At 39.6% G+C, this 17,058-nt stretch overlaps 1 protein-coding gene across 1 annotated transcript; it reads right to left on the reverse strand.

Annotated features, from left to right (window-relative positions):
- Positions 1–15,861: 15,861 nt before the first annotated feature.
- On the reverse strand, positions 15,862–16,797 carry LOC118848342 (olfactory receptor 4D1-like). Its single transcript, XM_036757193.1, has one exon. It carries the CDS (start codon positions 16,795–16,797, stop codon positions 15,862–15,864), a length of 936 nt encoding a protein of 311 aa, XP_036613088.1.
- Between the last annotated feature and the right edge of the window lie 261 nt (positions 16,798–17,058).

Consider the following 17,058-nt stretch of genomic DNA (forward strand, 5'->3'; position numbering starts at 1 on the left):
CATTCTGGTTTATATCTTGTTACTTGTTTTCTTTTAACACATAAAAATCTCTCTCCCCCTGCATTCAGGTTTCACTGCCAAGCTGAGGAGGCCAGGTCCCAACTTGTTTTGCAATCAGTGTGCATTACTTAATAAATAAATATACTTAGACCTTTGCTTTCCTCAATTATTTCAGATTTCATCCATCACATGTGTTAAGTACTAGAAATACAAAGAAGAACAGGACATGTTCCTGATAAAGGTCAGGATCATATTTAAAATCCAAGCTCACAGTGAAAAAGAACTATGTTCTGTGTCACATTTCCTTACATTGTAAGAGGTCACGAGAAAATCTGCTTCTTCAAAAACATAAATAAACGTGTTAAATGTTAAAATAAGCAAAATTATCAGCAACCCTCAAGAGAAAAATGTACCAAAGTGGGAAACACTCAAAGAAATGACCCCAGCACAACATTCCCAAAATAATAGGGGAAATGTGGATTTAGAGGAAAGGGGGTAAAAATGCTAGAAGAAAAATATGACAAATAGAAGCACCAGAAATGAAACTAGATTTTTCTCAAGACAAAATAAACTGGTATGATAAATACAGTGAACGAATTAAAGGAAGAAATGAAACTAGCATGAGACAAAATAAAGTACCACTAAGATGAGTCAGGAAAAGATGAGGGAACTCAAGAATTTAGAATCAGATATGGAAATAATAACAGAATCAAAAAAGCAATCACTTCATTAGAGAAAAGATTACTGGCAACAATACAAAAAGCAAAGGACTGAGTCTATAAAATTACTCAACTGTAAACTTTTTTGAATCTACTTACATAAAAGTGTTCAATCTGGAAGACGACTTAATGAGAAAATATGAGAATTACTAGGCTGTGAATAAGAAATTAGGCTGAGCATTATATATCAAGAAATTGGTAAAGAAAACGTCCCAGAAATATCTCCCAAAATTTGTGTGTGGACTGGCAAACAGTAGAGTTTACAGGATCACAAGACACCAAAAGGGATGAGGCTTGATTTAAACTCACTCAGGCAAATCATTGTAAAACTTCAAGATTACAATGATGAAAAGATGCTTTTCAAAGAAGGAAAGAAGAAAATCACAGATTAAAAGAACATATAGTTATCCCTTCCACATTGTGACTTTCCCCATGAAGGTTTTTTTATTTTTATTTTTGCAAGGAGAAAGGCAGGGTTAAGTGACTTGCCCAAGGTCACATAGCTAATAAGTGTGTCAAGTGTCTGAGGTCATCCATGAAGGTTTTGATATATCATGGGTCAGCATAAGAAATTAAATGAGAATTTTGGGGGAGTTTTGTGAAAGCTACAAACAACACATGAAGGCCAGCAGATGACACAGAGCCCATGACCATATACTTAATCCAAATTTCACAATAAAGTAACATAAATGCCCCATGAAAGAAAAAGAAAACATTCAGACTTCTTCTCTTGTACAAAGAGAGGGCCAAAAAATTTCACACTAATTTTCCAGATCACAGGGGCACTGCACCCTACTCACCCCCTGTGATGTGGAAGAGATAACTATTCAAATTGCACAAGATTTTACCACAAAAATAAAAATGGCAGAAACTAGAATATTATATACCAAAATTAAGAAGTGTAGGATTCCAGCACAAAATCATCTTCCTTGCAAAACAAAGAATTCTTTTTGAAGAGAAAAAAAATGATCATGTAAGATTCCATATGAATTTTAAGAATCTATAGAGAACAGAAACAAACTTGAGGTGACTCTTGATTTGCAAAATGTATAAGAATCTAGGTGTATTTCCTTGAAATAAGAAAGTAGGGGCAGCTAGGTGGTACAGTGAGTAGAGCACCAGCCCTGGAGACAGGAGAACCTAAGTTCAAATCTGGCCTCAGACACTTGACACACTAGCTGTGTGACCTTGGGCAAGTCACTTAATCCCAATTGCCCTGCCTTCTCCCCTCAAAAGACAGGGAAAAAAAGAAATAAGGATGTAAAATCAACAGACACTTTACAACTGTGATTAACTAGCTATTCTCTAAATGAAATTGCTATAAGGGAATAACAAAGTAACTGTAATGTTGCTTTTAATAAGTGACCAATATGAGGGCCTTGAGAAAGAAAAAAAGATAGAAGCAGAAGATCAGAAGTAAGTTGATATGGGGCAGTACCAGATCTCAAACTGTATGTACTACAAAGCAATAAGCAATCATCAAACAGTTTGCTACTGGTTAAAAAAAGAATAATCAAGATGCTTGCATGGCCCTCCTCCTTAAGCCCGGTAGTTGGCTTTTACTAGGATCATTTTCCTCATAATAAGAAGAAAATATGAGGGAGGAGAAAAATAAAGAGAAGGAGAAAAAGAAAAGGGTTTAAAGATCCAATCTTAGGGAAGGACATAATGAGTGGGTCTTCTAGAAAAGCTTGTGGTATAGACCCATTAGAAATTGAGGAACAAAAATCTTCTAGTAGGATTGGGTTTGGGGTCTGGCTTCAAGGCCCAGTCTCTTTCCTGCCTATGGCTATTGATTTTCTAAGAAGAATAAGCAGGAAGAAGAGAAGGAAGAGGAGAAGGAAAAGAAGAGGAAGAAGAAGAGGAAGAAGAAGGGGAAAAAGAAGGAGAAGAAGAAGAGGAAGAAGGAGAAGAAGAAGAAGAAGAAGAAGAAGAAGAAGAAGAAGAAGAAGAAGAAGAAGAAGAAGAAGAAGAAGAAGAAGAAGAAGAAGAAGAGGAGGAGGAGAGGAGGAGGAGGAGGAGGAGGAGGAGGAGGAGGAGGAGAAGAAGAAGAAGAAGAAGAAGAAGAAGAAGAAGAAGAAGAAGAAGAAGAAGAAAGAGAAGATTCTTAGCCTTTTTTCCTCTGGCTCTCAGTGTTCTCCTTCATAGAATGGGCCACCCCCCTTCTCTTCACCATTCTTTATCTAGGATTTCCTTTGCCTCCTCCAAAGAGTACTCCTTATTAGCTCCAGTCCACTCCAATTACTCCCTCTCTGTGTGTTTCCCCAGTACAGGGCATTCAACTGGTTCTAGGTTAAACTGAAAACCACTGAATGTCAGAAATGGAAGGGACTTTAGAAATTATCTAAACCAATCTCCTATCCTTATTTGACAGATAAAGAAACTGACTCTTGAAGAGTAATTTTTCACAAGTACATAGCTCTTGTCTTCAAAACTAGACCTTAAATTCTTCTAGGTTAGAAAGTATGTTTTCTTCTTTTGTCTGTGCCACAATTCATAAAAACATAGACAATCCATAAGAGCTTGATGAGTTAAAGAATAATGAATTAGAAGGGTAAGGGCTCATAGATAAGAAGGCATCACTGTTAGCTGCACTAAAACAAAGGATTTATGACCCAATGTTACACAGCTCACAGAAGCATTTAGTACTTCGGGAGTATTAGAGAATCTTCTCATCCGTGTCTCTGCCTATGGGTAGGGCTGTACATAAACCATTCTCACCAGAATGCTAGAGAAGACTTAGGAACTCCAATTCTTTGCACTTTCAGAGACATCAAAAAATCTTAGGAAACACAATGGATATGAAGAAAATAAATATCATAGCAGCTAGGTTGTGCAGTGGATAGAGTGCTGGTGCTGTAATCAGGATTACTCCTCTTCCTGAGTTCAAATCTGGCCTCAGACACTTACTAACTTTGTGACCCTGGGCAAGTCACTTAACCCTGTTTGCCTCAGTTTCCTCGCCTATGAAATGGACTGGAGAAGGAAATGGTGGTATCTTTGCCAAGAAAATTCCAAATGGATCCAGAAGGAGTTGGACATGACTGAAAAAAATGACTGAACAACAGAAGTCAGAGTCAGGGAAGAGAATACAAGAGAAGAAATTGAGTGGGAAGAAAGCAATGAGAATGGAGAAAAGTTGAAAGGAGGAAAGATAATCTAACAAAAGCTTGTACAGTGAAACAAGATTGAAAGACAGCAAGTACGGTGGGTAGAGGGAATTATGGCGGTCTGGATTCCAATTCTTCCTTTCACTCGGATTACCTGTGCTGTTGTTCAGTCATGTCTGATTCTTCAGGATGCCATCACTTCCAGCTAGTAAGTATGTGAGGCCAGATTTGAACTCAGGAAAGTGAGTCTTCTGACTCCAGGTCAGGTGCTCTACCCATTCCGCTACCTAGTTGCCTGGACTAGCTACGTGTCCCTTAGCAAATCACTTAAGCCACATTTATACGTTGGAAAGAGCACTGAATTGTGAGTCTAAGGATCTGGGTTCAAATTGTGGCTCTGTACTTAATTCTGTGTGACCTTGGGCAAGTCACCAAAATTCACTGGGTCTCTGGTTCCTCATCTGTAAAATAAGAGGGCTACATAAGTTGACCTCTCAGGTCCCTCACTGGACTACTCACTGGACTGGAAGTCAGACCTGGGTCCTAGTCCCAACTCTGCCACTAATTATACAAGTCATATGACTTCTCTGGGATAGCTTCTTCATCCACTAAATAATGAGATTGGACTAGAAGATCTCTTTATTTCTTTCCAGCTTGAATAGTTGTGGTTCTTTGACACTACAGGGTTCCCAGAGTGCTGTTATCAATACTTATCCTCTCCCCATCCTGTTTGCCCATGACACACTCTGAAGGTTAGATGAGATCAGTGTCTCTACCCTTTAGTCCAAATCAGCCAGTTCTTGCCCCTTTTCTCATGATTTCCTGACTATTCTGCCCTATCCTTTTCTCAAGTCTAGCTCAGAGCTTCTATCCCTAGATAGAACCTTCCCTGGATTTTCTCCATAATCTGGAAGTCATGTCTTATCAGCTTCCCTCTTCTCCCCTCCCCACTACTCAGTGCTTACTCTAGGAATAATAATATATGACATTTGTATAGTGTTCTAAGGTTTGCAAAGCATTTTATATATAGAAGCTCATTTGACTTTTAAAACCACCCAATGAGATGATTGCTATTATTATCCCAATGCTACAGATAAATAAATTGAGACTCAGAAGTCACAAAGTAACAGCTAGTAAGTGTTTCAGGCAGGTTTCAAAGTCAGATCTCCCTGACTCCAAGTGCAGCCCTCTATCCACTACATCAAAAAACAAACCTAGGAGACGTTAAGTTTCCACCAACAACCAAAATTCAAATCTAGACTCATATTTTTCAGAGTCTTTCTAGTTTTGCTAGAGGCTTTAGGGATCACGAATGGTGTTTCTCCCCAGGCATACTGGCACAGAGTGGCCTTCTACAAAAACTTTGTATTTCAAATAAAATATAGTGGAGGAGAGCTCTGAATCAGTAATAAGCTAAAGACACAATTTTAAGGATTAAAGGCCAAAAAAAATTTAAACTGGGTTATGGGAAACCCCTTTCTCCTAAAAATAGCGTTCCTAAAAGGAAAGGCTGAATGGGATGAAACATGGAGACAAATCAAAAGAGCTGGACTCCAATCATAGAAAAAAATGGGGAAGGGGAGAAGAGGAAGGGAGAGATAGACATAGGTTAGAGACACACAGAGAAATCAAGAGGAAGGAAGGAAAGAAGGAAGGAAGGAAGGAAGGAAGGAAGGAAGGAAGGAAGGGAAGGTACAAAGGAAGGAAGAAGGGAAGGTAAGAAGGAAGTAAGGAAGGAAGGAAAGAAAGAAGGAAGGAAGGAAGGAAAGAAGGAAGGGAAAAAAGAAAGAATAAAAGAAAAAGGATGGAAGGAAGAAAGGAAGAAAAGAAAGGAAGGAAGGAAGGAAGAAGAGAAGGATAGAGGAAGGGAGGGAGGAAAGGAGAGAGAAAGATAGAAAAACAGAGAAAAGAAGAAAAGGAAAGGAAAGAAAGGAGGAAAGAAAGGAGGAAGAGGAAGGAAGGAAGGAAAGAAAGAAAGATGAGGAAAGAAAGAAAGGAAGGAAGAAAAGAAGAAAGAAAGAAAGAAAGAAAGAAAGAAAGAAAGAAAGAAAGAAAGAAAGAAAGAAAGAAAAAGAAGAAAAAGAAAGGGAGAGAGGGAGAGAGGGAGGGAGGAAGAAAGGGACAATAGAATGTTAGAACTAGAAGGAAATTGAAAGACTGTCTGGTTCAACCCCTTTGAAGGTCCCCAAAGGTGTAGTGACTCACCCAGGGCCGCACAAGGTGGTAGCAGAACTGAGACTAGAACAAAGTTCTGCTGACTTCAAGTGTGATATTCTTTTATCTACCACCCCAAACCCATGAGGCAGCAGAGAGATACAATGAGATGTAGAACACTGGAAAACACTTCCAAGAGATGGTGACAAGAGATGATGAGGTGGAAGGGGCCTATGTAAGAAAAGGAACTATGTGAGGTAGGAGGCAGAGAAGATGATTAACAATTGGCTCTACAAAAAAAAAATATACACAATACACTTTTAAGTTCAATCTGTCACTAACATTTCCTCCATCACTTCCTTAAGTCTAGACCAGGAGTGGAGAACCTGCAGCCTTGAGGCCTCGTGTGGCCCTCTAGGTCCTCAAGTGTGGCTCTTTGACTGAATTCAAACTTCACAGAACAAATCCTCTTTAATAAAAAGAATTATTCTATAAAAATTAGACTCAGATAAAAGGCTGCAATCAAGGCCACAGGTTCCCCACCTCTGGTCTAGACAATCAAAAAAAATCAAGCCCTGAATTATGACATTTGTTGATTTCCTAGGTATAAAAGGTCACAATGAAAAATGTCACAGTTGTCTCTCTCACAAGCCAATCTGAGCTGCTTCCAGCATACTCCTAATTAGAGGCTAACAAATGATGTGTGTGTGTGTGTGTGTGTGTGTGTGTGTGTGTGTACAAATGTATGCTTATGGCTACCTGTAGGTGCAACTCCATGTTTCATTATACCTTGGACACTTTCTTTCTACTTCTGTTGTATTGGAGGGGAGCACAGTAAAATACAAAGAGCATTTGAATGTGGAGTCCTAAGAATCAGCTTGAAGCCTCAGCTCTGTCATACCCTGTCTGTGACCTTGAATAAGTCCCTTAAACTCTTAGCAGCCCCAGGCAAGTCTCTAAGACGAAGTTGACAAGTAAGGTGCCAGTGTCCATTGGAGAAGGGATTGTCCCCACTGGGAGCTCTCCACACTGATTAAAATAAGAGGGACAAACCAAAATAAATAAATGCATTTGTGTGCCTGCCTCATCCTCCCCCCAACCTGTCAGTATTTACTACTCAGAATCCCTTGTTTCTGAGACCAAAACTCATTTACAAGAAGGGAATCTTGGGTCATCTTGCCTACCTTTTAGTCCAGGGCAGAGGGAATTTAGGGCTTCACATCTTCATGGTTGACCACTTCTTTGCTCATTTACTCAGACTCAACCTGGACCTCACTCACATAGGCTGGACCCCAAGAGGGACATTTAGAAGCAATAAGTAATGGCTAAAATTGGAAATCAGACTCATAATGAGTGTGAATGAAGACACCTGCAAGAATTATTTAAAAGTTACTAACTGGTTGCATCAGACACCAACACAAACAAATATGCCCACAAATACACAGGGAGAGGGAGAGGAGGTCTTGTTTTAACATTCGAAGCCCCAGGGGAAGTCCATACCCTCTCAAGGGGAACTGGACCAAGAGGAGAGGATGGCAGGGCTTGGCTACAAGCCCTGAATATCAGGGCACCTGGCCAAGGATGCTGCATGTAATTAAGGATGAGTTATGGCCTGTTGGGAGTGATGACAACTATTACATTCAGTGCCTTAAGTTCCAGTGGGAAAGATATAGCTCTGGAATGTTCCCCATTCCATGCTCCTTTATACAAGCTAGGATGGACAGATGTTATAAGACTGACTACTGATATATTGGGGCAGCTAGGTGGTGTAATGGATAGAGTTATGGGCCTGGACTCAGGAAGACCTGAGTTCAAATCCAGCTTCACACCCTTACTAGCTGTGTGACCCTGGGCAACTCTCTTAGCCTCTGTTTGCCTCAGTTTCTTCACCTGTAAAGTGAGCTGGAAAAGAAAATGCAAACCACTCAAGTATCTTTGCCAAGAAAACCCCAATGGCATCATGAAGAGTGAGACCCAATGAAATGACTGAACAACACAACAACAACAAGCTGATATCTCAGTTGTGAAACTGACTTTGTGTCATCCCTGGGTACATATAGTCTCAGGACAAAGAAATGACATGACCCTCCTGACCTAAGACCAGAAAGCCAAGGAATGATACAAATCCTACACACAAGTACCCACCTTTACCTAATCTTTAAATATATTAGTGACAAGATAGGAATCATGGAAAGCACTGGCCTTTATCATAGTGGAAAGGGTCAGCGCTGTGGAATGGCGAGAGAACTGGCTACAGAGATGGAGCAAAGGGGTTTAAATCCCAACTCTTCGACCTGCTACTTATGGGACCATGTTGCTTAAGTCAGTCAGTCAGTCAATCAACAGGTACTTATTAATTGCTCCTTAACACTTAGTAGTAAGCACTGGGAGTACAAATACAAGCAGAAAGAAAGGCAGCCCCTGCCCTCAAGAGGCTTGCATTCTAATGAGGAAGAAGACCCACACATAAAAGGAAATTGAAAAGGGTGGGAGGAGAGAAAGTTAGAGACTGGGAATGATGGAGAAGTCCAGAGGAGAACAGCCTCATGGGAAATGAAGATCCCCAGACCTCACTTGTTTTCCCCATTTGTAAAATGAGATTGAACCAGATGATCTGAAAGGCCCTTTCAGCTCAATTCTTCTCCACAACTTGACTAGTGTGTAAATTAATTCAATGCAAAGTTATACGTGGAAGTTATATAGGATTCCATGCCGTCTTGGGGAAGGAGGGAGGGAAGAAAATGTGGAACTCAAAATTATGTAGAACCATGTGTTGTAAACTAAAAATTTTTTTAAAATGTAAAAGAAAAAAAAGGGAAAAAAAGATTTTGGACATGGCTAATGCCGAATTTATTTTGTATAACTATATATATTTACACATGTTTGCATACATACATACATTTTTATATTTACATACATATATACATATGTTTTTCAATCAGGGAGTGGCTAAGTTATGGTATGTGAATGTGATGGAATGTGCTGTAAGAAATGAAGGGGATAATTTCTGAAAAACCTGCTCAACACAATGACCAGCCACAGTTCCAAAGGACTCATGATGAAACCTGCTGTCTACCTCCTGATAGAGAGCAGATGGACTCAGGTGGCAGTCTGAAGTAAATATTCTTCTTTTTCTGGAATAGGATAAGTACACAAGATGGAGAAGTCAACAACTATAGCAATCTACTCTTTGATAAACCCAAAGAGACCAGCTTCTGGGCTAAAAATTCACTATTTCACAAAAACTGCTGGGAAAATTAGAAAAGGGTAGGGCAGAAACTGGGCATAGACCAATATCTTACACCATATACCAAAATAAAGTCAAAATGGGTTCATGATTTAGGAATAAAGGCTGAAACTATAAGCAATTTGAGAGAGCAAGGAATAGTTTACCTATCAGATTTATAGAAAAGAAAAGAATTCATGACCCAACAAGAGATAGAGAGCATTACAAAATGCAAAATGGATAATTTTGAAGTTTCACTGTGTTGTTACTCAATGTCATCTTCCAACCTACACACATACAAGAACACACACACACACACACAGAGAGAGAGAGAGAGAGAGAGAGAGAGAGAAGTTGGCACTGGATCTGAAATACTGATCCCTCAGCTGCTAACCAAACTGATGATCTTCTCTCACCTTCTCTTGTTAAGAGATCCCCTCAAAAAGAAATTATTCAGTGATTAATTGAGACAAATGTTATGTGTGCACTGAGATCTTGGGATGAGTGATGAAAGGTGAGAACAAGTAAGAGGATTCTTCATTACACAAATGAACAGACATATATGCATGGGCTGAAGCGGTCCTAGAATGGACGTGAAGAGGAATTAAAATGTGATGCTAAATCCAAGGCAGCGGAGTTAAGAGAAAGGGAAAAGGGTAGAGAAAAATGTGTAAAATTTGACAGAGAGAGGGGAAGAAAAATATGGAATAAGAGAAGAGGAAAAGAGGAAGAGGAATCCACATAGATTAATTGATATGTAGAGGAAGTAGAAAAAATGGAGACAATGAAGGAAGAAGACTGAGGGGAAGACAAAGCGATATGAATTGTGTGAAGGAAATAAACTACATGCATGTGTGTGACCTGTATATTTCTATCCTTTTGCTCCCTATCTTCCCTCCCCTATTTCATAAATCTGGTTCTTTGATCATTTGAAAATCTCATATGCCGTGTGCAATAGGACTTATCTGCTCACAAAAGACTACATCAACCAGTGTTCTCCTCTAACCACTATTCTCACTTCCATTAAAGTCACTAAATGCCTCCACGTACACACATCAGCCCTCTATACCTCCTGAAGGTGCTACCTGGTGTCACCCTCCCAATGAAGATTTGTCGTATGGTATGGATACAATCCCAGGGGGCCTCACCTACCTCCTGCCCTAAATGAGAGAAAGAATATATGGCCTCAACGTTTTTGGGGGGCAGAGTATAGCTTTACAAATCTCCCTGATCTTTGCCCAGATCTCACATATACACAGGTATGGCCCAAATATTCAGAGGGTAATCCCAAGAGGAAACAAGATGGGGTCTGATCCAGGAAGTAGAACTGAGGATGCTCTCACTGGAGACAAGGAACAATAGGAATTATTGAAACATGCCTCAATTATTGCGGCGGACATGCAATGAGAAACGTATTGTAGAACAAAGCCCATCAGGGACATTACAAATTGTAAGACTGCTGAGGATGTGGGACTAGAGGCATCATAAAGGACAATAGTCTCTAAGAATGAGACAAACTTCTGCAGAAGTCAGAAGAATTACTCACGCAGCTTAAAAAAAAAGATAAAGTGGAGAGTCAGCACCATGGACAGATCCAAGCCTAGCGGATAGCTAGATGAAAAGTGAAAAATTCAGTCAAACAACTAGTGGCAGGGAGTAGGGGAGAGGATTTTTATGTTTCTCTACACAAAACCAAATAATTGGTGGCTCCTTTCTAACACTGAAGTGACTCTTGGATTGTTTTGCTGTTTTATCATTCGATTGAGACAACTTTTTTTTATTAGTGAACAAAGAAAAGCAGAGGACACAAAATCCTGGAACAAGGAGTGGTCATTAATAGAACAAGGAGTGGTCATTAATACTTCTCCTCCATCTACTTTTACTCACAAGTAGATCCAACCTGACCTGGAAACTTGATTAAGAGGTTCACAGTCTCCCAAATCTTGTCCTCTATCCTGCCACAGTGCCTAAAATGCACGACATTGGGGTCTTTTCTTCATCATTGAATCTCTGAAGGCTCCGTTAACATGCGTGTGGTACCTGGATGGATATGGACATTTTTCATATTCCATTGTGAATGGGCAATACAGTAAAGTAGGAAGCATACTGGATATGAAATTTGATTATCTGGGCTTAAGTTTGGTTTCTTCTACTTACTTTCTGGTTGTGAGATTTGGGGCAAATGGTTTCATCTGTTTGAGATTTACCTTCCTCATATGAAAAATGGGGATAATAATGCTCATATCATGTAGTTCAGAGAGTTGTTGTGGAGCACAAATGAGATGGTAAGGAGGAAAGGGATAGGGCCTGGACCTAGCTAGAACCTGAATTTCATAGCTAGAGGGAACTCCAGGATGAGGAAATGCCTACCAGTGTAGGTCAGCACCTTCTCTACAACTTACAGAATTACCTAGAGAACTGAGAGGTAAAATGACTTACCCAGGTTCACACAGTCAATATATGTCAGAAGCAGAACATGAACCCACATCTCCCAGGCTCCAAGGCCAACTTTGTATCCTCTTCACTGTGCTTCCTCTTCTTTATTAAATCATCTCATAAATAAAGTCCATGAAGTTCCATACATACAAATTTCACCTATTAAATTATGGCTCTTTAGCAGAAATCAGAACCCTGAGTGAAAGGGATATAGTAAGGATCGATAGGAGAAGGAAAAGCCAAGAGTATAGGAGAATGTGGCAAGGAGTTTGCAATTAAGTTCAACTAAGCATCATAAAATGTGTACTCCTCAAGTGCAAGGACTTTAATTTTTGCCCTGAATCCCCTGCTCCTACCATAGTAACTTAAACACAGCAGGTAATCAATAAATATTTTGAATTTAATTGAAGGGAACCATGTGACCCTGAGGAGTAGTATGAAGTTGTTGAGGCTCCAGAGTGGTGTAGTAGCAATTTAGATTTGAAAATCTTTCCTACCCATTAATTGGCCATGTAACCTGCTTATGTCACAGGAAACCTAAGTCATGTGGAAGGAGCTTCCTGACAGGAAAAGGAAGTTATGTTATAGGAAATGCTGAGAGAGAGAGAGAGAGAGAGAGAGAGAGAGAGAGAGAGAGAGAGAGAAAGTTATGGGTGTTAATGGTTACTAATGGCTATCATGATAGCTAGAGATGAACAGGCTGACTTAGCTGTACTGTGAATTTGTTTTGGGGAAGACCCCAGCAGGGGGTCAGAGAGGTTTTGGGATGTTGAGGCTGTATGTTGTAATATTATGTATTGAATGTTTTACTGCTCTGATAGATTGGATAAGTGGCTCTCTGGTGTCTGAATACATGATTTACTTCTCTTACCTTCTATGTGGAGAATCTCAATACAGAACCACAAAGGTATTTTGACAATTATCATCTACATTGTTGTTATTGCCTTGTGGATACAAGTGGTTGAAATCAGTAGCCACAGCCTCTCATGTCTATACTTAGAGCCAAGCTATCACTTCACATGTTGAGAAAATTAGACAAAGTTACTCCAGAGACATTTAAATTTCCAGATTGACTTATCACATCCCTGGACTAGAATGGAGTCCATATAAGAAGTGATTTTAGAAAGAAATGGAAGGGGCTATACAGAATTCAACTTAATTCATCTGCAATTCACAGAGAATCCAATCCAGGAATGGAATGTGTTTATTCATACAGAGTGTGTCGTGGTCACTTTACATATGGGCATGTTCATCTATGTTCTCCTAAAGCATGGCCTAGTCAAATACAACTGGAAGGGTAATCAAACCATAAGAGAAATGTTAGCTCTTCAAAACAGAAGAGTCTTCTCTGCTTGGAACTCCAGGGACTCCAGGATGCATGTTAGAAAGTTGCTTGAAATTCAATTCATTTCAAGGTCTATACCTACCAGAGTTATGTCTGATTATTCACCCACTTCCCAAGGTCATTCCTATAGGTCCTTAATAAATGTTTGAATTCTCCTTTTTTGAGAGAGATACCACTAAAATAGACTCCCAATTACTGCTCAGGCAACCTAGACAACCTTGCATTTCCTTCCATCATCTCCATCCTCAGCTCGACTAATCTTATAAGAGGTTCCAGTTGAATGCTATGGTACAAATGATTACCTCTATTCTGAAGACTCAGAGATGCACATGTTCAACACTAATCTCTACTCTGAGCCACAATTTGTCATAATCTAATGTCTCCTAGGAATCTTCAATGGTCATCTTTTTCATCCCTTTCTGTTTGCCTACTGGACCATCTCATAGAAGCAATAAACCTCGGTATGTAACTTGTTGTTCAGTCATTTTTCAATCATTTCTGACTCTTCATGACACCATTTGGGGTTTTCTTGGCAAATATATTGGAATGGTTTGCCATTGCCTTCTTCAGCTCATTTTATAGAGGCAGAAACTGAGACAAACAAAGTAAGTGACTTGCCCAGGTCCACAGAGATAGTAAGTGTCTGAGGCCAGATTTTAATTCAGGAAGATGAGTCTTCCTGACTCCAGGCCTGGCACTCTGTTCACAATGCCACCTAGGTGCCCCAGTATATGAAGTATTGAACAAAATCCTTGAGAGACAGTTTACCTCTTTAATGGATATATACAAGATACTTTAAATTTTGAAGACTAGCTTGATATGGTTAATAGTTGAGTTGTATAGTTGGACCAGAGACCTTTGTTTGGTTTGGTTTTGCCTATCTGCTTTTTGTTATCTTTACATGCCTGAGCCATGAGTCCCCTTGTCCAAATTCACTAGGAGCTCAAATAGTTGCACAGATAATAGCTAAAGGTGCATAAAGGTGGGTTCCTGGTAATGTATAGATTGAGGGTGGTGCAAAGGAAAAGGGAGATCTCAGCCCCTAGCCCAAGGCTTTAAGTATGATAAGGCACAAGCATTCCAAACTTGAGTTCATTTCATCCTCTCTTAACTACTCTCTGCCTCTGGACCTGTGAGCTATATACTCTGAAGTAAAAAAAAATGAAATCACAACTCATACAGGGAGATGAGTGCCAGGAGCTTTCACCTTTAAGTTATTGATTTCTTGAAGAACCTACCTCTAAGCTTTTGTCACTGAACATGTTATGATCAGCATCAGACCCAAAGCCAGAGACCCAACAGGCTTAGTGGAACACATTACCATTTGGAAGTTCATACTGGAAATATCACAAGCTATGTTTCTGCCTTCTACCTTGAAGCTAAGAATCAGATTATGAAACGCCAAAATTTTATCTCATAAAATTTGGCTTCAGGTATGGAAGTTTTGTGAGTGGGATTTTTTATTTTTCTGATGTAGCCATTCACCTTAAAAATCACAAATTTGTAAAGCATTTACTGCTAAATAATGCAAAAAACCAACAACCCAGTAGCTCCCTAATCTTCTCAATTCAATGTCTCTACCTGGATATCTTGCTGGCCTCTCAAACTCAACATATTCAAGACAGAACTTATCATTTCCCTCCTACTCCAATTGTCCCCTGGTCCAATTTATTTAATGATACTAGCATCCTCCTAGGCACCCAGGCACTAAACTTCTGTTGTTACTGATTCTTCCTTTTTCCTCAACCTCCGAATCCATTCAGTTGCTAAGTTCTATCTCCAGCATCTCTTATGTTTGTCCCTTTCCCTCTACTCATGCTTTGACTCTCCTAGTTCATGTCCTTATCACTTCTTTCCTTGACCAATAAAGTAATCTCCAAACTGGTCTCCCAGACTCTGGTCTCTGTCCCTTACAATTCATCCTCACACAGTTGCCAGAATAAACTTCCTAATTCACTCCACTGATCAAAAACCTTCCATGGCTTTTTATTACCTATAAGATTCACTCCAAATGCCTTAGCCTGCCATTTAAGAACTTCCACTCTGACTCCAACATCTTTCCAGCCTTATTTCACTTTGCTCACCATTATGCACTCTAAATTCCATACAGACTTCATAACTAGCCCTTTCCTTCACCTTCAACTCAACCTACCATTTTTTGCTGAAAAGCATTGTGTGGGTTGTCCCTAACGCCAGTAATTCACCTCCTCATCTCCTATAATCACCCTTCTCTTCTTTTAAGGCTCAACTCAGGTTCCATATTCTCTATGAAACTTTTCCCAGGAAAATTTTTCCTACCTATCCAAATTTTCCTAGAACCCTTTGCCTGGATTAACCCTTTGTCCCATCATACTAATCTATGTATATGTTTGATATTATCAATTATATTACATATTGTATATTGTATTACTGTAATATATTATACATAATGTATCATACACCATCATATTATACACTACTATAAATGTATTTATATATCTATGTATTATTACTACAATGTATGTTAATTAATATAACAATATGAATTATTATTCATTTTAATATTAATATATTTCTGTTTATATATACATCATATATTACACACCATTACGTACATATATACATATATGTGTGTGTATATTACTGCCACACACAAAAGGTGGCAAATTTCTTGGGGAAGGGAACCATTTTATTTTTCATGTTTCTGATCCCTTGCACTTAACACAGTGCTTTGCCATTAAAGATGTTTTACTAAATGTTTATTGAATTAAATACTAAAGGTACCCTGGTTTCCTTATTCATATGCACCCTAACTCCTTAATGACTAAAGGTTAAAGAGACAGACTGAGTCCAATGGGTTGTCTCAAAAATATTCCCCATGAACCACTATGGTCAATCTCTTCCAGGCAATGAGTGTCGTGTCCACAACCGTCTCACAGCTGACTTCATCTCTTGGTTCCGTAGAGTATAAATCATGGGGTTCAACATGTGGGGCATGACTGTGTAGCTGATGGAAATGACTTTGTCTGTGGGGAAGGTGGTGAAGGGCCGGGCATATGTGTAGATACAAGGCACAAAATGCAGTGCCACCACAATGATGTGGGTGGTACAAGTGGAGGCAGCCTTTCTCCTCCCCTCCCCTGAGTGGGATCTCAGCATCATTAGGATAACTGTATAGGAGACCATCAAGATGATGAACCAGATGATGACGAGCAACCCACTGTTGGTGATAATTAGGAGCTCCAGAAGGGAGGTATCGGTACAGGCCAGTCTTAGAACCTGGGGGATGTAACAATAGAAGTTATCTATGATGTTGGGGCCACAGAATGGCAATGGGAGCAGAAGAATCAACTGAATAGATGAATGTAAAAAGCCTACTATCCAAGCAGCCACCATCAGTCCCACACATAATTGTGTATTCATGATGGAGACATAATGGAGGGGGCGGGAGATAGCAATATAGCGGTCGTATGCCATCACTGAGAGGAAAAACAGGTTAGCCCCTCCAATGCAGTGGAAGAAGAAGATCTGGGCCATGCAGCCATTGTATGAAATGGTCTTGGTCTCTGAGAGGAAGTCAACCAACATCTTAGGGGCAGTAACTGAGGAAGAACTCAGGTCCAGGAAGGCCAGGTTTCGAAGTAAGATATACATGGGAGTATGAAGCCGGGAATCAAAGGTTACCGTAATCATGATGAGGATGTTGCCCAGTATTGTAGTGGTATAGACAAACAGAAACACCAGGAACAGGAAACGCTGCCACTCCCAAATTTGTGAGAGACCCAAGAAGACAAACTCAGTTATCCTAGTGAAGTTCCCAAGATCCATGAACTTGAAGTTCCCCCTCAAAAATAGCTGGAAGAGAAATGATCCAAGACAAACTCAGGCTAATATAACTCAGGATAATATAAACTTAAGTCCATTTTCTTGTGGAATCTGTAATAATGGGGAAATGAAAGGATTAAAGTGTACCTTTGCACTATCTCTATGACAAAACATTCGGTGGGTCACTAAACAGTGTGAATGTGAGTGTGGTATAGATATCCACTGTCTAGTAGACAAATATTTTCAATCTAATGTAGTGCCATT

Source organism: Trichosurus vulpecula, chromosome 4 (assembly GCF_011100635.1).
Source record: "Trichosurus vulpecula isolate mTriVul1 chromosome 4, mTriVul1.pri, whole genome shotgun sequence".
Classification (NCBI taxonomy): domain Eukaryota; kingdom Metazoa; phylum Chordata; class Mammalia; order Diprotodontia; family Phalangeridae; genus Trichosurus; species Trichosurus vulpecula.

What these genes read in the sequence shown, in the direction of transcription:
- LOC118848342 (XM_036757193.1), bottom strand. Translation starts at nt 16,797, where the DNA reads ATGGATCTTGGGAACTTCACTAGGATAACTGAGTTTGTCTTCTTGGGT.